Raw genomic sequence first — 27,532 nt, 5'->3', positions numbered from 1 at the left:
CCGTCTCCATCTTGCCCCTAAATCTGAGACTGAAGCATTTTTAACTTCAAAACAGTGATGCTTTTAAGGGAGGTGAGAGGTAGGCTTGGGAGACCCAAACACGACATTATTAGCAACTAGCTCTCCACTATGTACAAACACAGACATTACTAAGCCAACCTCACCCCACCCGCAGCTGCTTTTAGAAAGCACTGAAGGCGAGGTCTTCCAGGCAGAGATCTTTCCCTCTGTTAGCAGTGTAAACGCTGCAACAGTGGCACAACAGTTACCTAGCCGTTGTTTTTAATTACAGGGTAACAGGTAAGCTCCCACACACAGGTGGGGATGGAGGAGTGCAAAAGGAACCAGGAAACAGAACCAGTACTTCACAAGAGGGTCACGCCACACGAGCAGCAGCAGCTAGTGCTTCGCAGAGTCTCGAGGGTAAAATTCGCTCAGGGTGCTCTGAGGGATTCTCTTCAGCATTTCTTTGGGGAAGATTCGAAGCAACTGCCATCCAATGTCCAAAGTCTCATAGACAGTTCGGTTTTCATAGGGACCTAAAATGTTAATACTGAATTAACATCAAAGAGCTTCTAATTGGCCTGTGTTGCTCAGTATTGTGTCTGTGGACCAGCAAGTAGGGCAAGTTTTAAATACAAGAATGAAAGAAAATATGAGTTAGGACTTGAGACTGAATGTAGAATGAGGGCACAAGTGCCACAGAGGTCAGAGGACAGAGGTCAGAGGTGAGGGGAGGCCCACTGGGGGGTGTGCGTGTTGGTGTAAGGGCTGACTGAGATGGGCAGAGAGACAAGAGCTTTAAACAACACACACTAGGCCCAGCGTTTTGTTCAAAGGGCAGCAAAAAGCAGACTTAAGACTGGGCACAGGGGAAAAAGCTAGGCTTGCAGGAATCTACAGAGACACTGAGAAAGCCTTAAAGGCCAGAGAGCAGAGTATATTACAGGCCAGCGGTTTTAAAAACTTAGTTGATTTTGAGACAGGGTCTCATTGAAGTGGCCCAGGCTAGCCTCAAACTCTACCTCTTAATTGCTGAAATTACAGGCCAACCAAACTGTTATATTTAATACAGCAGAATTAACTCCTTCCTCCCCCCAAACCCTTACACCAAAAGATGAGGAGCGCTTAGATGAGGAGCTCCTTTCCCTACACAAATCCACCAAAGTTTCTAGCTTTTGCATTAAAAACAGACAGACAGACAGACAGACAGACAGACAGACAGAGGAGTATCTAAATCCAACCAGCTCAATGGTGAAGTTTAATGGTGAGGAGCTTGCCGAGCATGTGTCGTTTCCACCCATAACCCTCAAACAATTAAGCCATTTTGTGGCTGAGGTACTTTCAAATGAATAACGAATGCAAGTAAGCGCAAGTCAAAGAGTGGAAGAGCCGTGTGCATCGCCTGAGTGTCATTCCAACGCTGCACGCACCGCTGCTGTAGCTGCCACTGCAGGCAAGGACAGAGTATTTCTAGGAGTGAGCAAAGCAGCCTGAGACACGTGCCATGCAAGGAAAAGTACTGGAGGCTTCTTAGAAGAGAGACAACCAGTACAGTTACTAATAGCTACCCCTGAGACGTGAGAGTGAAAACTGGCCCCAGTGGCCTCGGATGAGGGCCTTCAACCGCACACCTGGTTACAAATCTGAGATTTGCTGTCACCTAGGAAACCCCAGTCACTAGTGCCACCCTTATAATATTAAGTCAGAACCAGCAGCATGTTCAAGATGCTTGGCTCATTCAAGAGCAAATCAAAGTTTGAGAACTGCTGGACAAAAATGTTGTAGTGAAAATACAACAGTAATAGAGTAAGAACACTACAGCCAGGCGTGGTGGTGCATGCTAATCCCAGCGCTCGGGAGGCAGAGGCAGGCGGATCGCTGTGAGTTCGAGGCCAGCCTGGTCTGTAGAGTGAGTTCCAGGACAGCCAAGGCTACACAGAGAAACCTTGCCTCGAAAAACTAAAAAAAGAAAAGAAAAAAAAGAAAAAGAACACCACAAATGAGTACCTGTCTGATCACTAGAGAATAAGGAAGGTTAAAAATGCTGCCCCAGTCAAAGGGACTATTGAGCTACCTCTCCGTGTCTCTCTCTCTCACACACACATACATATATACAGTGGGTCAGGTTAAGGAGTTGGAGAACTGAGGTAGTAGGTATGTACAGTCTTATTTTATTGTATACATGCATGAGATTCTCAGAAAAATTAAAATAAAATTTAAACAAAACAAAAACCCAAACGCTGTCCAGCAACTGAGATAGGTTGGCTGGAAAAATGACCCCACCAGACACAGAGAGCACACAGACCAGAATATTGGCGGGCAGAAAGGTACTCAGCTGGGAAGAGTCTCATTCTGGTCACTGGGTCCTTAGAAATAGTAGCATACAGAGGCAGGCTTATAATAGTACCATACAGAGGCAGGCCTATAATAGGCAGAGATGGGGCAGGCTTGGGAGACAGTGCTCAGAAGGCACAGGGAAGGGAGTCAGATGTAACGACAGACAGCAGAGCTTGGAGAGTGATGCATTAGAAGAGAGAATGCACAGAGACTGACTTGAGTCCTCAGCTTTGTAAGGAGGGCGTGGTTGAAGGGAACCATCTTACCCTGAGTAATGAAGTTGCGCTCAAACTTCTGCAGAAATTCCAAGTAAAGAAGGTCATCTGAGGTCAGGGCTTCTTCTCCCACCACAGCTTTCATGGCTTGCACATCCTTCCCGATAGCATAGCATGCATACTGAAGGAGAGAGAGGGACATGTCAACAGCCTGGAACAGCTATGTCCTCCTGCAGCTGTCTGCACCGCCAGACTGCAACTACGGAAAGCTCCCAGGAAAGTATGCATTTATTACAGTCTCCCCCAGAAAGAGGCCTTTGGGCATGCAATGCACAGACATTATGAACACTGCAAAAATATACTTCCTCAGTGTGCCAATGAGTTTATGATGGGTAGAAAACAAGATACAAAAGCCAAAGAGAAATCTCTGCAGGTGTCACTCAAATGCTTGTGATTTCTCAGGCTTGACATTTCTACTGTAGGGTCAGATATTTTTCTTTATGTCTGATGTACAATCTATAAACATTAAGGACTTCATAGAATATATACAAGTGTAACCTCAGCGTTCTGCTGGCTGTTTAACATGTTAAGTAACAAATATGTGACGGCATTCCTGCAGAAATATTCTAGCATTTAAAAGAATACATTGCTTTTTGCTTTTATTTTTCATGCTTAAAATTTTATTACACTTATGTATTTAGTGTACACAGGAATGCACACTAAATACTTTTTATCTGTGGGCACGCATGTGCCATGGTATGTGTGTTAAGAATCAGAGGACAATTTGGAGGAGTTGTTCTCTTCTTCCACTATGAGGTTCCCTGGGATTTAACTGTTAGACTTGGTGTTGGTGGCAAGTGCCTTTACCCACTGAGCCCTGTTGCCACCTTTTTTTTTTTTTTTCCTTTTTAGTTTAAAAATTCTGGACTGGAAAGATGGCTCAGTGGTTAAGAACACTGTTCTTCTAGAGGACTCGGGTTCCAGGTTTGATTCCTAGTACCCACATAGCACTAATCAGCCTCTGTAGCTCCAAGTCCAGGGAACCCAAGCCGCCTTCTGCACTACATGCATGTAGGGCACAAATATTCATGCAGGTAAAACACTAATACACATAAAAATAAATGAATAGATGAATACATAGGGACAGAATAGCCAATAAAATAAAAATTTTAAACTATATATAGTATTAGAAATGAGTTAGGAGCTTGGTAATTCTCCTGTTGCTATTACTGCTTTTTCAGACAGTATCACTGTGAAGCTCAGGCTGGCTTCCAATCTGCAGTTCTTCTGCCTTAGCCTCCTGAATACCAGGATTACAGGTATGGCAGCATGACTTGCTGAAACTTAGTAGGTTGTTTGGTTTGGTTTTATTTTTCAAAGATTTTATTTTATATGCATGAATGTTCTGCACATATTTATGTGCACCACAGATATGTCTGGACCCCTCAGAGGTCAGAAGAAGGTATCAGTTCCCCTAGACCTGAAGTTACGATGGCTGTGAACTCTGCTCTTGTGGGTCCTCCTGCAAGAACAACAAATGCTCTATCCACAGGGCCATCTCTCCAGCCCCCAGGTTTGGTATTTTAACACTGATTAGCATCATTTGTTCTTATGAAAACAGGCTGCTGTGTTCCAGTGAGTTGTTATTCTGTATCAAACCAACACTGAAATCCTACTTGATGGGAAAAAAAGAAGTGACAGAAGAGTTATGATGTGACAAAACACAGGAGAGAGGCAGTTTTTCAAACCGTGTCCTTGGCAGGTGCACATACCAGCTGGTTAGACACATCAGCATGGTCCTTTCTGGTCATGCCTTCCCCAATAGCTGACTTCATCAACCGAGAGAGTGACGGCAGCACATTAATAGGTGGGTAAATCTAGGGTAGAACAGGAAGGAAAAAGTAACTGCATGTAAAATTCAAGTTTTAAAAATCACAAGTGTCCCTCACAGCACATAAATCCTCTGGCACGTTTTTCCTAGATGAGGTCTAGTCTCTTCTAGGGCAGAAACGGTAGTGACAAACACTCGGCACACAGCACTTTTTTTTTTTTTGGTTTTTCGAGACAGGGTTTCTCTGTGTAGCCTTGGCTGTCCTGGACTCACTTTGTAGACCAGGCTGTCCTCGAACTCACAGCGATCCGCCTGCCTCTGCCTCCCGAGCGCTGGGATTAAAGGCGTGCGCCACCACGCCCGGCTAACACTTCTTTTGAGAATCAGATCCAAGAAAGTGAAATACAAAGAGAGCACAATACTGTTTTGACAGCCTCAAGTTTCTTTTCTTTTAAGATATATTTTATTAATTTATTCATATTACATCTCAATGGTTATCCCATCCCTTGTATCCTCCCATTCCTCCCTCCCTCCCATTTCCCCCTTACTCCCTTCCCCTATGACTGTGACTATGAGGGGGACTTCCTTCCCCTGTATATGCTCATAGGGTATCAAGTCTCTTCTTGGTAGCTTGCTGTCCTTCCTCTGAGTGCTGCCAGGCCTCCCCATCCAGGGACACAGCCTAAAGTTTCAACTGCCTAGGCTACCCTAGTGTCCATCTAAACAATTCTCTGCATGGACTCAAAATATTATAAGCAAAATAAAAAGATTATAATAATTTCCCCCTAAAAGCTGATTTGGGAAATCTGTTATAAAACAAGTAAAAATTCTGTTTTCTAAGTAATATGACTGGCAGATCATGTCATATAAATTTTTTAGCACAGAATTCCTGGCAAAAAAATTTCCTTAAGACAGCTGATCCCATTCAAATGCACAATAAATAAAGATGGTAATTCTTATTTCTGGCACTCTGCCCACTGCAAGAATTTAGCTTATAGAAATGTTTTAGCCATATTAAAAACAACTCATGCTGATATTCTTAAGCAAAATCATCCCAAAGAGCAAATGAAGTCAGGAGAGAGCGAGTGAGTGGCTTCAGCCCCACAGTGCTGTTCAAGGGTCAGTACCTGTCTGTTGTGAAGCTGTCTGTCCACATAGATCTGGCCCTCAGTAATGTAGCCAGTCAAGTCAGGGATGGGATGAGTGATATCTGCCAGAGGAAGACATGGGTATTAAGCACATGGCTATCGCCTACAGCACTGCCTGTGAGAGCTACGGAGAATCCTTTTCTGTGAGGTTATATTGGCACTGTCTAGTTGTTAGCATGACGGTTAGCTTTAACTGTCAACTGAATGTAACCTGGGAAGAGAATCCTGGTTGGGTCAGTCTGTGAGCATATCTGTGGGGAAGTATCCTAATCACTGATTGAGAAGACCGCCCACCACGGATGGCAGCCTTCCCTAGGCGGGTGCCCTGAACTGTGTGAAGGAGCGGGGATGCCGAGCATTCGTGTTTCTCTGCTCTTAACCGTGGACATGAAGTGAGTCGCTGTTCTAAGTTCCTGCCTTGACTCTCCTACGATAACGGACTGTAACCTGGAATTATAATGGAAGCACACCCCTTCTTCCCTAAGATGCTTTGTATCAATGTGTTTTATCATAGCAACAGATATGGGAGCAGGACAGAGAGGCATCTGCCAAATATGGCTGCTGGGCACCTGAGTGAGGCTAATGAAACTGACGGGTTTAATTTCAAATTTCACTTTAATCAACTTCAGTTTAATTATGGGGTAATGTGCCCAGCAATTACCATAGTCAATAGCCATTTCATTGTTCAGTGACAATAGTTTCAAAACACGCTGCACACTGTGAAGCAAACTGGCTACACTCCTCCTAGTCACATGCTTTCTAATTAAAACACAAAGTGCCATCATAAGCATAAGGCTCTATGCAAGTGTAGGACACACAGGTGTGGCAGTGATGCTCAAAGGCCACGCCCAGTGGTGTGCTTCTAACCTTCCGGCAGAGGATGGCCACTGTGTGTCTGCGCCTCCGGAACAGGTCACGGGTAAGTCAGAAGCAGTGTAGCACAGCTGCTGTTGTGGGCTGTGCATCCAGACTATATAAGCTGTAGAACTACCGCCCCCTAACCCAACAAACCACGCCGCTTCCTCCGTGCTCAGCACCATGGTGAGACGCACACCAGAGAAGACTCACAGAGCACTCCCAACACTGAGCTATCTGCTAGAATATCTTAGGCTCTCACTGCAAGTTTAACTGTTTAAATGACTGGTTCACAAGAAAACCCAAGCAGCTTACTTTAAGTAGAGACAAATTCTGCATAGCTAAAACAGTGCTCTGAAAGCAGCAGGCATTCAATAATACCATCATAAATCATGAACATTTAAAATTCTAATTACAAAAAAAAAAAAAATAGCATTTCTCACAAAGAGTGATAAATATAATTAGAAATAATCTTCACTGAAAATGATGTTCAGCTGTAAGTAATCTCTAAGGTCAAGCTTTCAGAAGAATTTCAACTCAAAAAAGTAGATTGTTGACTTCTACAGAATCAATGTCCTGTTCAGGGCTATCGAGCTGCCTCACAGGCAAAGCACTTACCACCAAGCCTGACTCCCCTACGTAGCAGGGGAGAACTAACTCTGGCCAAGCTGTCCTCTGACCTCTACAAGAACACTATAGAAAGAACGCCCCCCCAAAATCTCTGTCTGTCTCTGTCTCCCTCTCTCTCTCACACATACAGACAGACAGACAGACAGACACACACACACACACACACACACACACACACCAGTGATTAAGTCTAGTACAATCAAAGATGTAAACTTACCATCGTTGGGCATGGTGAGAATAGGGATTTGGGTAATGGAGCCATTTCTACCTTCCACTCGGCCAGCACGTTCATAGATGGTCGCTAAATCAGTGTACATGTAGCCTGGGAAGCCTCGCCGACCAGGAACCTCTTCCCTGGCTGCTGAAACCTAAGAGCAAATCAAGGAAGAATGTCAGAGTAAGGAAAAGACACATCAGAGTACAAAAGTCACATCAGGGTGAGGAAAAAAATTCTGGTTAGAATGTCTGCTTGAAGGGCTGGAGAGATGTCTCAGTGGTAAGAGCACAGATTGCTCTTCCAGAGAACCTGGGTTCAATTCCCAGCAACCAACTGTCTGTAACTCCTGTTCTAGGGGATCTGACACCCTCACACAGACATACATGCAGGAAAAACACAATGCACATAAAAAATTATAAATTATTTTTAAAAAGAATGTCTGCTTGTGTATGTGCAACAAAATATTAATTTACGTGGTTGTAAAGCAAGATTGTTGAAAATTAAAATGAACCAGAAATTCAGTTGGGGCCAGAGGGCGATGCTACCTTCAGCTTCTACTCCTGTGGTTATTTCCTATATGTCTAGTTTGCTAGTGACTATACTTTTCTCCACCCTGAATGGATGGTAATCTTTGGAGTTGGGGTTTTCATAGGGCTCCTTACATAGGGCTTCTCTTATATGCTTAAAAATAGTGAGTGACCTAGCCCAAGGGGCAGGTCCCATGGAAGTCTGCACCTACCAGGAAAGTGGGATAGAGGTGAGAACATCCTATTGAGACTCTAGGTGAGAAAAATATAGGGGATAGGGAAGTAGGTGGATCCAGAGGATCCTAGAAACCTACAAGAGGAACATTATGATGGGTGGATCTGAGCCCAGGGGTTCTGATTGATTGAAGGCACCAACCAAGGACAAAAACGTGCAGCCATCATCAAACCCCTACCCAGATCTAACCAAGGGACAGAACATTCTCCACAGTTAAGTGGAGACTGGGGACTGACTTTCACAGGATCTCTGGTGCCCCATATTTGGCCATGTCCCTTTGTTGGGGAGGCCCAATGGCACTTGGAGGAAGGATAGCGGACTACCAAGAAGAGACTTGATACCCTAGCATCATATTCAAGGGGAGGAGGTCCCCCTCGTTCACAGTCATAGGGAAGGGGATTGGGGTGAGAGTGGGAGGGAGGGAGGAATGGGAGGATGTATGGGATGGGATAGAAAATGAGATGTAATATGAATTATTTTATTTTTCAATAAAAATGTGTTTAAAAAAATAGTGACTGACAATAGTAAATACTGTGTACATAAATAAATTCTGTAAAGAAATTTAGTTGGGTACACCTGTGATTCCAGCACTGGGGAGGCTAAGGCAGCAGGTCTCCAAGTTCAAAGACAGCCTGGACCACATTGAGACCCTGTCTCAAAGGCAAAAACATGAAATAAGAAAACAAAACAATTACATTTCTTGCTAAAATTTTACTGCAACAATGTTTCCTAGAAAAAACTCTGGCTATAATCCTGTAAGTCAAGCACAGTTCATTCTAAAGCCTAAAATTTCAAGTCATTCACCATGTCCTGTTGTAGAATAATCTATTTTTTATATAAAATAGTTCCCACTAAGGTTAAAACAAGGAACACACACCAAGAACCAAGCACATGTAACAATCACACATTAGTCAGTCAAATCTTTACCCCAGCCAACAAGAAAGCTTATCCCAGACTTACAGACAGAACTGAGGTTCTGAAGATCACAACCCAGAGCGGCCTATGTCTAGAATGCTAACACTTTGGAGAGGGAGGAAGATAGAAACTGAAGGTCAATCTCAGCTACGCAGGGCCTTGATCAGAGCCAGGAGTCTATCCCACCACACACAAAAACAATTACAGGCTCTCCTCAGGGACACGCATATGGTAATGTAGGCACTTGCAGAACTCTTACTATCTCAGGAACCTCAGAGGATTAGCAACGCAGGCTCTTGCAATGCTACTCAAAGTGTGATGGACAGACCTGTGGTCACCGGTGCACAATAGAGCTGCCACGGCAATCTGGCAGAGTACTTTGATGCTTATTAGATTTAATGGGAAGTAACCTAGGTTCATAAATTGTTTATCTTTAAAAAATGATCTTTTTTCATAGCTCATTTTTGTTTTCCTTAACAAAAGTACTGATGTGTTTTAATGACTGAAGATTCTTATTCCATCAGGGAGTCAATGTGAACACTGTGACAATGTGGTCATGGTCTTGGGGATTTTATTTATATCTTTATTTTATGTGCATTGGTGGGTTGGCCTATGTTTGTCTGTGTGGGGGTGTCAGATCTTGGGGTTACAGTTGTGAGCTGCCATGTGGGTGCTAGGAATTCAACCTGGTTCCTCTGGAAGAGCAGCTGTGCTCTTAACAGCTGAGCCATCCCTCTAGCCCTGACCTTGGGGATTTTAAAATCTAGGTCTTACTCCACCCAAGAGGGGGACAGATGGATGGAAGAACCCGGAGGGATCAGGAGCTCCACAAGGAGACCAGCAAGGCTGGCGGATCTGGACGGGGGAGCAGGGGGGCTGCACAAATTGATGCACCAACCAAGGACAGTGCATGCAGAGAACCTAGGGCCCCCTCCCGCCCTGTTTAGATGTAGCTGACGAACAGCTCAGTCTTCATGTGGCAGGTGGTACAGGGACTGCCTCTAACATGAACTCTGGTGCCTGCGATTTGATCACTTCCCCTCGGAAGGGAATACAGGCTGTACTGATGAGACCTCATAGGCTGTGGTCAGATGGGGGAAGAGGGCCCCTGTCAGAGGACTAGGGGAGGGGAAGAGGGTGAAGAGGGAGGGGCAGCAGGACTGGGAAGATATAGTGAGGGGTAACAATCAGGATGCTGGGCTGAGGAGATGGCTCAGCAGTTAAGAGCACTGTCTGCTCTTCCAGAGGAACCGGGTTCAATTCCCAGCACCCACGTGGTGGCTCACAACCATTTATGTGATCTAATGTCCCCTCTTCTGGTTTCTAGGTGTACATTTAGGCAAGCACTAGATACATAACAATAAATAAACAAATCTTAAAAAAAAAAACCAATCGGGATATAATGTGAATAAATTATAAAAAAACTAGGTCTTAGAGATCAAATTTCCTCATAAGTCTTTTCATGCACTCAAGAGTTAGCTTATTAAAAATACCAGGAACTTGTCTTAAAACACCCAAACACTTCTTGCTGAGGACGCTGCTACAAGTGTTATTAAACAAACATTTGGTTTTCTGAAGAAAAAAATTCCAAAGACAACTGTTACCAGACCACTTATTAAAATATTATAAATGGGGCTGGAGAGATGGCTCAGAGGTTAAGAGCACTGGCTGTTCTCCCAAAGGTCCTGAGTTCAATTCCCAGCAATCATATGGTGGCTTGTAACTATCTATAACGTGATCTGATGAACTCTTCTGGCCTGCAAGTGTATGTGCAGACAGAACACTATACATAGTAAATACATAAGTCTTAAAAAAAAAAAAAAAGGTTAAAAAATAGTTAAAATAAAATACTATAAACGCTGGGCAGTGATGGCACACACCTTTTATCCCAGCACTCAGGAGGCAGAGGCAGGCAGATCTCTGAGTTCGAGGCCAACCTGGTCTACAAAGCGAGTCCAAGACAGCCAGGGCTACATAGAGAAACCCTGTCTTAAAAACAAAACAAAACAAAACAAAACAGAACAAATGAATGAATACACACACACACACACACACACACACACACACTCTTATTCATTAAAAACAGAGACCCCAGAGGCTGGCAGGATGGTTCAGCAGGTAAGAGCATTGGGTGAAGTCCGTGGTTCAGTTGCCAGCACCCACTGAGACGCTCACAACCATCTATCTGTAGCTCCACTTCCAGGGATCAGATGCTATCTTCTGTCTTCTGTGAGTGCATACATTCATGCAGACATACACATACATTTTCTTAAAAATTAGGAATCTGAAAAAGGTTAACACGCACACACACACACACACACACACACACACACACACACACACACACACACACACACACACGCGCGCGCGCGCACTGTGGACAGGAATTCCTGGGAGCATACCACTATCATTAGCTTGTAGTGCTTTCTTACTTTCTTAAAAAAACGTATTTTTATTTCATGTGCATTGGTATTTTGCCTGTATGTATGTATTAGGGTGTTGGATGCCCTGGAACTGGAGTTAAAGACAGTTGTGAACTGCCATGTGGATGCCGGGAATTGAACTCAGGTCCTCTGGAAGAGCAGCCAGTGCTCTTAACTGCTGAGGCCCGCTTTCTTACTTCAAGAGTGACGGCAGGCTATTAATTTTAATGTCATGCCGTAATATTTTCACACTGCCAGAAAGGGAAAAAGAAACCAGCCCCGTCTTTTTGGATGACGATGACCTATGCACTAGTCAGCAACAAGCTCAAACAGAGACTTACAGAGGGTCAGGCTAGGCCTACAGATTGACCTGTTTTGTTTGAGGGAACAAAATGAAGGAAGGAAGGAGAAGTTACCTCTCGCAGCGCTTCAGCGTACGAGCTCATGTCTGTCAGGATGACCAGGACGTGCTTCTCACACTGGTAAGCTAGAAACTCAGCTGTGGTCAGAGCCAGGCGGGGGGTGATGATCCTCTCGATGCTGAAAGGAAGCACAAGTCCCAGGTCATGCACAAGCCAGAACCTAAACAGTTCTGAAAACAACAGCGATTTCCTTTTGTCATTCTTATGACTCTGAAGATGCCTCTATAGGCAATTACAGCACTGTTACTGCCACAGGCTGAATTACGTTACAGATGCTTGTCATTTCTCAGAGCTACTGCTTCTCAAAACTGAGAGAGGTGGTGAGAAAACGCGCAAGAAGGAAAGGGGTCACGCATTTCCTAGGTAAGAAGAAAATTTCGTTTACTGGTGATCTATCCTGTCCCAATGGCTCTTGTCTATGTTGTTGTTTACCAGGGGCAGCGGCGATCTAGTCAAGTATTACTGGTCAATTTTATGATCTTCAGTGTCTACGTGACTATGTAATTTGCATAAAGCCAAACAGCTCGCAAGAAGCAGAGTAGAATTTAAATACAGGCTACACCATCCAGAGGCTTCCACTGCAATATTTACCTTCTTGGACACCTCTGACCCCCAGTCTTCTCAAACAGAAAGAAGTGATTTCATTTACTTACGTTGGGTCATTAGCCAAGTTCAAAAAAAGGCAGACATTGTCCATTGAACCATTTTCTTCAAAGTCAGATTTGAAGAACCGGGCTGTTTCCATGTTTACCTAAATATCAACATCTTCATTAAGTGACGGGAGAAAGAAAATTCTGAACATCCATCTCTGATGAAGACCAAGCTATGAATCTAAACTGTTTTATCTTTTAAAAATCCAAACATCTATTTTTTTTTTCTTTTTAAATGTAGGTCAGAGTAAAGCACTGTGGGCATGCAGAGGATTGTTAGGTTGTAGCTACGTATTAAATTTGGCTCCTTGGTTTTCCTAAAATGCCAAGATGCAATGTCTCTATCAAGGAGCAAAGTGAACTACGTATGTGTAGTTTATCACTTCTTTCCTTCTTTTTTTTCAAGACAGGGTTTCTCTGTGTAGCCTTGGCTGTCCTGGACTCACCCTGTAGACAGAGATCTATCTGCCTCTGCCTTTCACAGTGCTAGGATTACAGGAGTGTGCCACCACGTACAACATATCACTTCTTACTAATAACAGTTAATTTTATGTTATTCCCAACAGAAGAACATTCTTACCCCCATAGCAGCAAACACAATGGCAAAATTTTCCTCACTGTAGTCCACTACATCTTTGGATTTCTTTACCAAGCCAGCCTGGCGACAGATCTGAGCTGCAATCTGTTGAGGAAAAAAGAAGCAAGCTGTAAACTAAAAATCATATTCTGACAACAAAATAACTTATTCTTAACCCTTAAATACTTTAATTACTAAACTCAGTCGACAATAGTATGATTTTCACCATGATACAGAACTAGAATCAAGAGGGCAGATGCACATGCCTGAGTCAGGTGAGCAGAAGATACCAACTACAGGCTGGGTAAGTTGGCGTGTTTAGAGATTCTCCCATGGCATGCCGCGGCAGGGACCCTAGCTCTCACCTCGTTGTGCGGTAACCCAGCAGCAGAAAAGATGGGGATTTTCTGACCCCTAGCAATACTGTTCATGCCGTCAATGGCAGAAATGCCCGTTTGAATCATCTCCTCTGGGTAGATCCGACACTGAGGGTTGATCGGCTGACCTGATGTATATGTTCCAGAGAGGGAAAATGTTAGTATGTCTGCACACTGTTCATGGTTAGAAGTAGAAGTAATTAAAGAGTCAGAACTACACAGAATTTCTCTGTACATAAATTATCTACTTTAAATGCTACTGTAATTATTCTCTATCTGGCAAGGCTCTCAGTAGACAGGGTTACTTTCCCCAACAATGAAACCCATCTGCTGCTCCTACCCATGATGTCAAGGAAGTCTTCAGCCAGCACCACAGGACCTCGGTCAATGGGTTTTCCTGATCCGTTGAACACACGACCTATATAACAGCAACAAGACAAAACAGAGTAGAGCCAGACTGCCAAATCTGTGTTTGCATTCTTCTAGATTTTATATGAATATGTTGACAAGGAAACACATTTGTGTGCAGAATGGAAAGCGACGGCCACTTACCAAGCATGTCCTCGGACACTGGTGTCCGGAGAATATCCCCAGTAAACTCACAGGATGTTTTCTTGGCATCTATACCAGATGTCCCTTCAAATACCTACCAAGAGAGAGAGTCAATCAGGAGGGTAAGAGGTCAGGGAGACACTTACTAGACCAAGGGTCCTGCTTGCAGGGTCAAATATCACAAGGAGCTGAGGATGTCATTTATGTGTAAAGTGGAAGGTTGAAAGAAAGAACAATGAAAAAGAAAGAAAATTTAAGAACTTTTGGTCATCTTATAAATCTTAACAAAACTAGACAAAAAAACAAACAAACAAACAAACAAAAAAACAGGCTACTTAGAAATTTTGCCTACCCCTGCTCTAGACTATTTTATAGGGTTCATATTGAGAAACTTCTCTTTCCCTGTAATAATATAACAGTAAAAACCATGACTCATAAGGAGGAAGCTCAACAGATCTGCGTTGGGTATTACTGTGATCGCCTCCAACCATCAGCACATGTGGCTTTCCATCACCACCCTGCCATGGACTCACTATGTGTTTTTGGTTAGGAAATGGCTAATAGTTCTGAGTGATGCTCACCTGAACCACTGCTTTGGAGCCACTAACTTCTAGAACTTGCCCACTTCTTTTTGTGCCATCCGGTAATGTCAAATGGACAATCTCAGCGTATCTGGGAAACTAAGTAGCAAAACAGCGAAGTATTAATAATCAATACTCCAAAAGCTACCCAGCCTACTCCACACACGTCTACTGCAGCCTTGTTGTCTACGCACTTTCCCACCCTCGCAAATACATGGAGTGGAATAAGAATCCCTGTAACTTAAGTCACTGGCATACGACGTGGCAAACTAGTGCAAGGCACAGAGAGAGGGGGATTATCCTGCCAACACAGCAAATACATTTAAATTTTTCCTGTATGTGTATACCTTAAGGTTTTGAGACTGCAGAGGATATAAATTACCAACAACAATGTCTCTACCACTCACAGAGGGATGCTCACATTCTGGGATATGTGTACCTATATTCTCCTAGGCCTCACATCAGAGACAAAAGATAAAACATTTCTATGTAATGTAATTATCAGACTAAGAGAATGTGCAAAGTCTCCCTCAATCTAGTCTAAATGGTAATAAAACTTTCTATGTAAGAATGTGTATCCCCATAAGATTCCCTCCTACCTCACAACCCCATCTAGCCTTTTGCTGTTCATTTTTGAGACAGGATGTAATGTAACCCAAGATGGTCCCAAACTCACTGTGTGTGTGTGTGTGTGTGTGTGTGTGTGCGCGCGCATATATAGATATATGAATGATTGTGTGCATATGTGTGTTTGTGTACGAAAACTGAGGATGACCTCAAATTCTCAAATTTCCAAGCCTCCTGTCTGTAACCCCTTTGGGGTAGGATTACAAGCTCCCGAGCTACCATACCCAGCTAAGATGCCGTTTTATGTACTTAACTGACAAAGTTTCTGATGTATTATTGGGCAACTTCCTTTTCTGTAAAAACCCATATTTAACATACTACATTGTCAGGTTATTAATCATAATCTACCAACATGGCCTATTGAAAGATGTATCACTTTGTGATTTGATGGAGAAATTCCCTTCAATCAAATTATTGTACATTAGGGCTTCTAAGACCTTTGGATTTTGGAGACAGTAGAATATTAATAAGTAAGGAATTCAAAATTAATGTTTACACAACCGACACAGTTAAAGCCTAATAACCTAGCTGGGTGCGGTGGCACCTGTCTTTGAATATCAGCACTCGGGAAGCAGAGGCATGCCTGGGATACAATTAATAGGCCAGCCAAGGTACACAGTGAAACCCTGTCTCAAAAAAAAAAAAAAAAAATCACCTAACGACCATATCATAGTTAATTTGGTTCTTCACCTGATGAAACGCAGAGCTGTCCCACGTCACACTTCTACAGTAATGATATAATAAACCCTCATTTTGCACGCAACTTTTCACAAAAGTTAGCAAAGCACTTACAAGTGGTGAACGTGTGTGCACATGAGGGTACACTGTACCATTTTCTACCCAATCACTCTGCAAAGGCAGCAGATGAACTCACTGTCTCCCTACTAGTACAAAAAACCAAACAACAAAAAAACCCAACCAACCAAAAATAACAAACAAACAAACAAACAAAACAAGCCCCCAAAACCCCAACTACAAACCAACCAAACAAAAAACCCTCTTTTTTTTTTTTTTTTTGAAAATCTTTTAGTGTCTTACTCATTTGTAGTTTTATAGAATGTGGACGGACATTAGTGCTCTTATAAGCACTGTTATCTTTTAATTTTATGGCATTTTCTATCCCACAGAGCTATATAAGGTTTTATGGAATAAAGGTATTGTCATTCTTTATGGTTTTATCTTTTATCTAGGAAAAGCTTCGACCTGAAAGTCATCAACAGTTTTTCGGTGTTTTCTAACAGGCTTCTAATAGGCTGATGTTTCACTGACATGGATTTAACTTCCTGCTTTGATTTTTATTTGGGAAATGAATGCTCTAGCAACAAGTGATGAGCACAAAAAGCTTCCCGTGGCCTCCCAATGGCCAATTCACCATGCCAAAAATTCATGTGTGCCAGATATAATCCCTGCACTCAGAGGGCCAAGACAGGAGCATTGCACATTCCAGGCCAGCGTGGCTATACATAATAAGACAATGTCTTGGCCTTTGAATCCCAGCACTCAGGAGGCAGAGGAAGGTGGATCTCTTGAGTTCGAGGCCAGCCTGGTCTAAAGAGTGAGTTTCAGAACAGCCAGGGATACAGAGAAACCCTGTCTTGGAAAAAAACAAAACAAAAAGCTAAAACCCAAAATGTGTATGAGACCGTGTCTCATGAAAGAAAGACAGACAACCGAAGAACGTTCATGCTCAAGAGTTGTCTGCGTCCCATGCTACATGGCTGGGTTTATGCCTGCACTAAAGCCCATGCTCTGGCTGTACTAGCTGCTCATAAACTTTTTTTTTTCCTTTACAAATTTCAGTCTATCCACTCAAAGTTAAGTGGAATCACTGAAAACCAATGGCATTTCCATGTATTTCAGTAAGCCCCGCAGTTTCCTCCCTGCATGCCACACCTAGCAGGGACTACGATGGCGTCTGTGAACTGACGCTGCGTCGTGAGGCCCTTCTCTACCCTGCTGCCTCTAACAGTACCGGTGACGCGGGACTTCGCAGAACAGCGACAGCTGCTGTCTCTCCCATCTTTTTACATGCTCACTCTGTTCCCTGCTTGCCGATGTCAACCACAAGGATGGACAGCAATGGTGGTGAGCATTCTCACCTTAGTGGTCATTTTAGCTTTAGTTCAGTTCTTGGTCAGAGCTCCTAAAACTCTTGGACTTTCCTAGGTATCTGGAACAATCGAGATGAAAGGAAGTCTTTTATTATTCATAGCAAGTCCTTTCAATCACTCTTGTACCTTAATTAGTGACTTTTCGAGGATGGCCACGAGGCGGGGTGTCCACTGTCCAGGGGAACCGAGAACAGAAACAGAAGGCTAGGTGTTTCAAACATCCTATCACCTGATCTTTGAGGAGGGCAGAGAGACTAAGATGGACTTAGTCAATACTGGCTGCTAATGTGACCAACAACAGTCACATAATGAAAGCTGCACAAAGATCCTGACTGGAGCCGCTGCCTTTAATCCCAGCAATCGGGAGGTAGAGGCAGGTGGATCTCTGTGGGTTAGAGCCCAGCCTGAACTAGACTGAGCTGTCTAGGGCAGCCAGGACTGCAAGAGAATCCCTGTCTCACCACAAAAAACAAAACAAAACAAACAAACAAACAAAAAAATCAAATCCTGACTGAAGGGAAAGATGGCTCAGAGGTTAAGAGCACTGGCTGTTCTTTCAAAAGTCATGAGTTAAAATTTCCAGCAACCACGTGGTGGCTCATAACCATCTATAGTAAGATCTGTTGCCTGCTTCTGGCACGCAGATGTACATGCAGCCAGAATAAAAATAAATAAATCTTTTTAAAAAATCCTGACTGAAGAGCTGGGAATTTTATTGTCTGGAAAGAATTAGCGACATGCAGACAGACAGCACACCCAGCTCCTCAGGACAGAAGCGTAAGTCTTGTACTCAGGACTCCTTGGGACTCTATATGTTTGCTTGCGTGGTTGTTCACTTATACTTTTCAGTATGCCTTTTAAAGTAAGTCAGTAATGGTAAATTAACTGTGTTTCCACTTGGACGAGCTATTCTAGCGAATTAAGGAAAACGAAGAGACCCTTTGATTTATAGCCAAGTTGGACAAAGCTGTGCCTACCTAGATACCCACAATGTATGAGTGAGGCAGATACCGTGTATGTATGTGACAAAATCAATGGAGTGTGTAAGAAATGAATCCAATTTCAGGTCTACTAAAAAACTCAACTCAATTGTTGTGGAGGTAGAACCTGTCCACCTGGTGTAGAAGTTCTAAGAGCAGAAGCCAAGAGGAAACAGAGTAGCTTTCACTAGTTTAAAAAAAGAATGTAGCTGGGCGGTGGTGGTGCACCCCTTCAATCTCAGCACTCAGGAGGCAGAGGCAGGCGGATCACTGTGAGTTCGAGGCCAGCCTGGTCTACAGAGAGAGAGTCCAGGACAGCCAAGGCTATTCAGAGAAACCCTGTCTTGAAAAACCAAAAAAACAAAACAAAACAAAAAACACAAAAAACAAAACAAAAAACCCAAACAAACAAACAAACAAAAAAGAAAAACAAAAAAGAATGTGACTAACTAAGGCAATGGTTCCCAACCTTCCTAATGCTGCAACACTTCAACAGAGTTCCTCATGTTTCGGTGACGCTCAAGCATAAATTTTTTTTGTTGTTACTTCCTAACTAATCTTACTAATATTGTGAATCATAATGTAGGATATTTGATATGTGACCCTTGTGAAAGGTTATTCCATCCTTAAAGAGGTCACAACCCACAGGTTGAGAACCCGTGTACTAGGGACTCCTAAGTATGCTGACTGGCTGATGTGTTCCTGGTAGACAAAGGGGAGCGGAGGCAGGAGGATGGCTGGGCTTAAGGGCTTCCAGGCTAGAAGCACACTGTTAGTTCTGGGAAAGACCCTGCATCAGAGAACTAAACAGAGAGTGGTAGAGGACACCCTAGGCCTCCTTCTGAGCCAGGGGCAAGTATGCTGGGCTTACTCTCAAGATTACTTTGTAAGAATTCCTTGTCATAGCCTGTCCCTGGTGTCACACACCTTTAATCCCAGCCTTGGGAGGCAGAGGCAGGCAAATTTCTGTGAGTTAAGTGAGTTCCAAGATAGCCATGGCTACCCAGAGAAACCCTGTCTTGAAAAACAAACAAAACCCCTTATCATAAATCAAAACATTATTGTAGTGATAAAATTAAAGGGAATATGCACTTTGGCCCTTTAAAAAATGTTTCTCTATTTTCTGCTTCCTGAGGGTCACATGTTAAAAAATATCAGCCAGGTGTAGTGGCGCACCCCTTTAATCCCAGCACTCCGGAGGCAGAGGCAGGCGGATCGCTGTGAGTTCAAGGCCAGCCTGGTCTACAAAGTGAGTCCAGGACAGCCAAGGCTACACAGAGAAACCCTGTCTTGAAAAACCAACCCCCTGTCCCCACATACAAAACAAAACAAAAAACCATGATCATCATTAACATCTGTCAACAAACTAATAACTAATAACTGTGTGTCCCAACAGCCACTAAGAGAACCCTACAAAGCACACAATTTTAATTACTTTCTCTGAATCTTTCTCCTTTTGTCTTGTTAAAATATTTTTGTTTGTATTGTTTATTTTTCCCTGATGATATTTTGATTGTAAATCAGGTCAGAGTAACCACTTAGAAACCAGAGTCTAAGCCTCGTTTTCTAAAATGAACAGTAAGTTAGTAGTAGACACAGACAGAAGAACAAGACGTTCACTAATGACCCTTACAACTAATTTAGGACACACCACTCTGTTTGGGATTGCATGTCCATGTCAGCCTCTCAAAGATAAAGTACGTTTACTTACTCAAGAGTTTAACATTTGGTAGAGAGAAAAAATACTTTAAAAAGATGTGTAACACAACGGTCGCAAGATGCCGCATCTCTGTATACTATCCTTCAGGTTATGAGACACACTCACTACTGCTGTTCCACCTCCTATGAACACATTAAGTAAGCTCTTCCCCCAAATTGGAAGACAAGGGACTTTGAGATCATAAACAGAAATACACATTAATGTGGTGGCGCACGCCTTTAATCCCAGCACTCGGGAGGCAGAGGCAGGCGGATCGCTGTGAGTTCAAGGCCAGCCTGGTCTACAAAGCGAGTCCAGGACAGCCAAGGCTACCTAGAGAAGCCCTGTCTCGAAAAACCAAAAAACAAAACAAACAAACAAACAAAAAAACCACATTAAACTCAATACTGGAATGTGGTTTTCTGCCTTTAGGTCTTCCTTTCCTACAAATAGTACTTACAGTCATACTGAAGAACAGTTTAAAAATGCATAACACAAATTTTAGAAGTGTTGGTGACACCTGAGGTACAACAACAGTCAGACCACATGGACGTGGCATTACCTTTACATGATCTAAGATTACCAGCGGACCATTCACTCCAGAGACAGTCTTGTAGGCTGCAAAGAAAGACAGAGTCTTGTTTAGTCAAACAGCGTGAGTTAATATGTGTTTCTGCTTTTAACAAAACACCCTCCCCTTCATCTCCCTATGTGAACATGGACACTCAAAAAGCTACACACATTTTCAATGAATTTTAAAATATGACTGCTCTTGTGTAACTTTTCAATAGCCATCTTCAAAGACATTTGGAGCTTACTCTAAGCCACCATTCTCAGGACCCAGGACACAACGTAAGCACTGAGACTGCGTCTCTTTAAAAGTTTGGTTTTCGTGTGGGGCAGGAGAACGGCAATGTAATGCAGCTGTGCAGAAGCCTCCCGACAGCATCCTTGCAGAGGCCTCCCGGCAGCATCCTTGCAGAGGCCTCCTGGCAGCATCCTTGCAGAGAGGCCTCCTGGCAGCATCCTTGCAGAGAGGCCTCCTGGCAGCATCCTTGCAGAGAGGCCTCCCGGCAGCATCCTTGCAGAGAGGCCTCCCGGCAGCATCCTTGCAGAGGAGGCCTCCCGGCAGCATCCTTGCAGAGGAGGCCTCCTGGCAGCATCCTTGCAGAGGAGGCCTCCTGGCAGCATCCTTGCAGAGGAGGCCTCCTGGCAGCATCCTTGCAGAGGAGGCCTCCTGGCAGCATCCTTGCAGAGGAGTGCACTCAGCTAAACTGACAAGGAAGGGAAAAGGAATCCTCAACAACCTTAAAACGTAACGACAAACTCACAGAGGAACTCTAAGAGAAACATGGCTGGAAGGCACAGCCTTTATGAAATACAATATGAATAACAGAGGCTATGTGGACAGATACTCCCAAGGAGGAGGCAGGCAATGGGAAACTAGTAGGGGTCAAATAAAGTATATATTTTTGTTACTTTTTAAACAGGGTCTCACTATGTATCTCAGGCTGGCCTTGAACTCACAGACAGTCTTCCTTCCACTGAGTGCTGGGATTAAAGGTGTGTACCACCTCATCCAGTAAAATAAAGTATTCTTTGTTTGTTTTTGATGCATACTCTCACTCTATAGCCCAGGCTGGTCTTGAATTTGCAGCAACTACCCTGCCTCAGCTTCTCAAGTGCTGGGGATTGCAGGTGTAAGTGACCACCAGCCAAGAAACGTTAACAACTAAGATATCTCTCCATCCCAACAAAAATATTCTTAAAAACAAAACAAAACATAGACAGGCGTGCAAGGAGGGATGGGAGGGAGACAGAGAGACTGCAAAGATGGCTCAGCAAGTAAAGGCACATGACACTAAAACTGACAACCTGAGTTCAATCTGCAGGACTCTAACAGAGAGAAAGAGAACAGACGCCCAGAAGCTGTCCTCTGATTCCCACACACACGCACACACCTGCACATTTACAAGCATATACATATACAATAAGTAAGTGAATATAAATTAATATAAACATATATACCATAAAACATATTTAAAAGTCAGCAGGGCACAGCACCCCCTGCCTACAAACCAGGAAGGCTAAGATAACCTAGGCTACACAGCCGCCTTATCTCAAAAAGAAACAAAAGAGTTAAATATTACTATCAGATTAAAGAGGCCAGTAAAAAAAAAGTGAGCTACATTACCGACTTTTAAAAAAGTATGGAAATCTGACTTTTCCAAAACTTTCCTTAAGCCTCCGGCAAAGGGGAGGGGATTATTTGGACTGATAAGAAACTCTCTCGAGAAACACTTCATTAAAATGCTTCTAATACTTAAAATTCTCTACTTTTAAAAAGACAGCACTTTCTTTGAATTTCTACTACTGACAACCATGTCTCAGAGTCTCATGGTTAAAAATCAAACTCATTACACACTCTGAAGTTGCCAGTCACAAGCAAAGCACCTGACCAAAAAAGAAGCATTAGTCACAGCTTTTCCTGCAAACAGCAGAATTGACATCCATTACAGAAGACAAGGTTCAGAGATCCCGAGTCTAATACCAGGAACAGCCAACAGGCAAAAATAAATAAATACACAAAATTTAAAAAGAATTCCAAATTTGCAACAATGACTACATAGCCTTTGGAAAACTAATTAAGCAACCACTACAAATTTACTAATTACCAGTAACAGCTCCATTGTTCCTGGTTTCAGAAGAGAGAAGTCATTGCATGCACCTGTGCCTGAAGCCTGGCTCCAGCCACTCGAGCCAAACTCTAAGACTGAAGTAGCTTTCGTAGAGCAGCGCGCTCTCGTTCTAAGAGCCACACACTGAGGCTGAGCATGACAGCACATTCCCCTGGGCTTAGCACTTAGCCTGTGAACTCAAAGCCAGCCAAAGCTACACTATGAGCCCGTCTCAAAAAATGAATTACGAAGCAACATTACCCACTTTTACCTATGAAAAGAGCAGATAGGTGTTTACAGTGTGCTGGACCAGGCAGTTTCCCCGGTGACTACACTGTCACTGCGGCAAGGCTACCCTTTTCCAGCACTTTCAGCTGCTAGAATAATGGCCCTAAACTCAGTGTGGGTGGCTACTGAACCCATTGTAGTGTCGTATAGATCAAGCAGATATAAGCTCAGCAAGCCAAGGTGCAGTTTTCCCTTACTGGCAGTCTGAAGAGCACAGGAGACCTGGTGTGGTACGGAGGAGGCACACAGGGACCAAGCCAATGGATCTCATAACCTGAACTAAGTGAAAATACCTCCAAACCTGTGTGGAGAGTGGGGCACACTTTTACCAAGCATTTTCGGATAATTTGATTTTTATCTTTACAAAATAACTGTAAGGTAAGGAAGGCGGGTATAATCTTATTACTAACTTTCAGACACCAAAGCCCTGAGAAATGTTACCAAGTGGAGGATCTTTGGTTTATCTTACCAAAAGTTTGGTACTGCGTTCCTTTAATGACGTAATTGCTACTGTGTGGTCCTGAAATGTTTCTAACTGGTAATAGTATAACTTATAACATGGAGATCACACAGTCCTAGTACTTGGACTGGAAACTGATGCAAAAAGACAGTTACATAAGAAAGCCAGCCCTGCCGGGCATGGTGGCGCAGGCCTTAAATCCCAGCGCTTGGGAGGCAGACAGGTGGATCACTGAGTTCGAAGCCAGCCTGGTCTACAGAGCGTGTCTTGAACAGCCAAGGGTACACAGAGAGACCTGGTCTCGGACCCCTTCCCCTTTTCCATGCCAGTGAAAATATTCAAAAAGAAAAACGAGCAGGAAAAACATCAGGTACCATTGTTTACCCATCAACACTATCCATCCAGCCTTCCTCATGATAACCATAAGTAGTTGGAAACAGATCAGTTCAAAGTAGGGCATCCAAGAAGTCACACAGCAAAGCCACTGACACTAAGCACCTGTAAGCAGACACTACAAAGAACTTTAAACCCAGTACTTGGGAGGCAGAGGCAGACAGATCTATTGAGTTCAAAGCCAGCCTGGCCTACATAGTGACTTCCAGGACTCCACAGCTTTTCTCAAACACATAAAACAACTTGCTCACCAGCCAACCAATAAAAAACAAAACTCAATGAACCACAAAGAGTTTAAAGAGCACCAGGCAATGGTGGCGCATGCTTTTAATGCCAGCATTTGGGAGGCAGAGGCAGGCACATCTCTGAGTTAGAGGCCAGAATGCTCTACAGAGTGAATTCCAGGACAGCCAAGGCTACAGAGAAACCCTGTCTTGGAGAGGAGGAGGGGGCAGGGAAAGCACAGACTCTGTCATATGACTGGCTCTTCCTCCTGCAGGGACAGCGGTTGCTCAGCACTGCTAACATCCTTAAGGATTGTGACACAAAGTAAAAACCATTGCACAATAAGCCTCAGCTCCTCAGGCACCACCTTCATAGCAAAACAAAAACTCAGGAAGCCATCTCTTCCATTGTGCAAGAGTGGAGAACTAACCTGTGCAACCAACACCTGAAAGGGAGGTTCTAGAAGAAAAGCAAGCAGAGTTCCTTACTGTGGGTTTTTTGTTTCTTTACGAGAGCTCTGCGTTGTGATAAAGAAACTTAAGGTTGGCTCACACATGGTTCTAGAGAAGTGGAACCAGCCAAGCTCAAAATATTTTGCTCTAATGGCTCTGTCGACACTGCTGATCTTTCTTAAAGTTTAAAGGAAGGGCAAAGTTTTCTTACCTTGTACTGTCAGAAAGCCAAAGGATGTGTTCAAAGCTTACTCATTTCAAGCCTGGATATTTTACTTTCTATTTGTTTTTAACAGTCCTATAAGCCTGAAGTCGCTTTAAAGCAGGATCTAATTTTTCACAGGGCAACTGCCAAAAAAAATCACTCTACTCCTTCATTCAAAGGGTGTATATCAATTAACTATAATAATTTGCCATTTTGGATAGTATCACCAAACGTTATTAATAAAATTGAGATGTTAATATTTACCTAGAAGCATTTAAAATTGACTGAAATAAAAATGTAGCAAGAAAAAAAAAAAACCACCACCAACAAAACAAACCCAGTAAAAGATGATATTTAAATGCAGTTTGTTGTTCGCTTAAGTACTTTATTCCAACTCCCGCAAATTCCTTCTATATTAAAAATTGACACACTAAACTACTAGGACAAGTTGAACTGCAAGTTACAGAATTTACAGAGCACTTCCTAGGTCAGACACTGAGCTTGGGGATGCAAAGAGGGCAAGTTAAACACTTTCAGCTAGTTTATTCAGCAGAACTTTCCGATGGACAAACTTTTCACCCTCTGGCCAAGCACATGTAAGGTGGGGAAACAATGCTTATATCCCTGAAGGGCTTTTCTACATTCTCTTAATTGACCCTGAATGATTTATTTTATGGAAACAGACTACTGCAACCTTTTAACATTTTTTTTCCTAGAAGCTACAACAGTGTCGATGTGTTTTGCCCAGAGCAAAGCAAACATAATAAACGCAATTCCTGAGAATCTGTAATTCTCAGGTATAAATCTGTCAGTTTTCTCAGCGTTTCCTTCTGCTCACATGAGCCCCTAACAAGCATTCCCTAATTCTAGCAACTACTCTTTAAAAAATGCCTAAAAGGCACGTTTCAGCAATCTAGTCTCCAACGTGTTTTCCTCCTTCCCCACACAGCAGTGTTACCACATGACCCACTGACAGCTCAGGACAGGATTAGCCAGGCTGCAGGGCGCCTAGCTAAAACCCTTCATCTGAAATTCTTTTAAACCAATGAGCCACCCGCAGAGACAGGCTGGCAATTAACCAGTGCAAATGCAATTTTGTTATCTGGAAAACAACATATCTAAAAAAAAAACAAACAAAAACAAACAAACAAACAACAAAAAAAAACCCAGCCAATTTCTTTGGGAATGACTGACTTGTCTACTTAAACCCGAGGTCTTTTATAATCACTACACACTTAAGCCAATGCACATAACACTAGAGATGGGGAAAAGCTTCTCGGCTTTGCAAAGCAACTTTCCATTCAACCGAGTTTGGCTAGCTGGTCAGTAAACGCAAGAAGCGACAGAGGACCAAGCAAGGATTAAGAAACCTCGATTTTCGGTTCCTCCATTGCCAATAGCCAGATGGCTGAAGCCTGGCATGGCTTCTCCTTTCCAGAACCTCGGGCGTCTCGCTTGTAAAATGCGACGGTGGGACTGCACGACTAAGGGTACTGTTCAGCTCTAAGGTTCTCCGGTATCTTAGGTGTCCTCCGGTGAAGCGGTCCCTACAGAATAAGCCACATCTCCCTCTAGCTGCGGGCCTGCCCACGTCAGCGATGACACTACACCTTCTGCTCAGTCCACCTGCCCAGAGGTCCTCGGGAGAGGGGACGGGAGGGGGCGTTCCCGCGACCGGGAGACCTTTAAATGAGGCCAGGAGCAGACGACGAGCCAGGTGACAAGAAGTGGCCCGCAGAGACAGACAAGTGCCTGAGAATACTCCGCGCCGGGGACCTCGGAGAGGGTGGGGCAATTGTCAGGAGCCCACTCAGCCCACGGGAAGGTTCCAGTCGGTGCTCTCGCCCTCGGCCCACCTAAGTCAGGGAAATGCTCCCGCAATGCTAGATAGGTGCTCGTGAACTGCACGATGAGGGTAATGAATCCCGGTTCCCGACCGGCTGGCTGGACAGGTGAGCGCAAGCCAAGGCGGACACGCTCACTTTGCCGTACTCACTGAGACGAGGCTGGGAGAGGTAGTTCCGGCTCACCGCCAGCGCCTGCTCCCGAGCTCCGGCCATCGGCCCACCGGTGGGCACTGGCAGCTCGGGCGCGGCCCCGTTCACGATTCCCCGCATCGCTCGCAACGCCATCTTGTCTCCTCCGTCCCGACTGGCCCCGCAGCAGCGCGGCGCAGGCGCAGATATAGCAGGGAGGCCCGTGCCGCGGGCTCCGCCCATGCGCGCTGCGAAGCTGCGGCAGAGGCCCCGCCCTCTCGGCGGCGCCCCGCCTCCAGCCTCGTGACTGGAGCTCTTTGGGGGCGGCTCAGGGTGCGCGCGCGCGCGCCGGCGAGCGACGGGGAGCTGACCAGAGTGCTGGGAGCTGGAAAAGAGAAGGGGGCTAGAAAGGAAAGATAGAGAAAAGAGAAGAAAAAGAAAAAGAGATTCATTGGAATGCAGGGAAAGAGGAGGTGGGAAAAAAACATGCATAAGAAAACACAACCGATGTCCACTGTCAAACTGTGGAAACCACCTTGAAAAGCAGAAGACAGAAAACCTATTCCCGTGGTTGCTAATGCGGCGTGCTTTGTGGCATAGTTTATTTCAGTTTATCCTCTACGCAGTTCATTCAACAGACTTGGCTTGCATATTCGTGTGCAGGCTTGAAAACCAGTTCAGGGGGTGGAACTCACACAGGGAGTTCTAGTTTGTTTTCTGTTGCTGTGATAAAATTAGCCTAGTGTGGTGGCACAAGCCTTTAATCTCAGCACTTAGGAAGTAGAGGCAGGAAGGTGTCTCTGAGTTTCTGAGGCAGCCTGAGCTACATAGTGAGATGATGTTTTGAAACAAGGAAACAAACAAACAAACAAACAAACAACAACAAAAAACCAGAAAACCCATCTGGCTGCGGGAAACAGACAGCCCAGTGAACTGATTGTCG

The 27,532-nt window shown here is 44.0% G+C and overlaps 1 protein-coding gene across 1 annotated transcript; it reads right to left on the bottom strand.

The window, feature by feature from the left end:
* Window positions 1-26,785, bottom strand: Atp6v1b2 (ATPase H+ transporting V1 subunit B2). Its single transcript, XM_051169496.1, has 14 exons — window positions 26,610-26,785; window positions 20,475-20,530; window positions 14,496-14,594; window positions 13,915-14,008; window positions 13,703-13,780; window positions 13,351-13,490; window positions 12,989-13,090; window positions 12,412-12,509; window positions 11,753-11,876; window positions 7,237-7,387; window positions 5,514-5,596; window positions 4,328-4,432; window positions 2,607-2,736; window positions 1-539 (listed from the first exon to the last, which is right to left on the bottom strand). The coding sequence occupies exons 1-14, from the start codon at window positions 26,743-26,745 to the stop codon at window positions 400-402; spliced, it is 1,536 nt and encodes a 511-aa protein (XP_051025453.1). The 5' UTR covers window positions 26,746-26,785; the 3' UTR covers window positions 1-399.
* Between the last annotated feature and the right edge of the window lie 747 nt (window positions 26,786-27,532).

Source organism: Acomys russatus, chromosome 27, assembly GCF_903995435.1.
Source record: "Acomys russatus chromosome 27, mAcoRus1.1, whole genome shotgun sequence".
Taxonomy (NCBI): Eukaryota; Metazoa; Chordata; class Mammalia; order Rodentia; family Muridae; genus Acomys; species Acomys russatus.
This window is presented reverse-complemented; position numbering and strand designations above follow the sequence as displayed.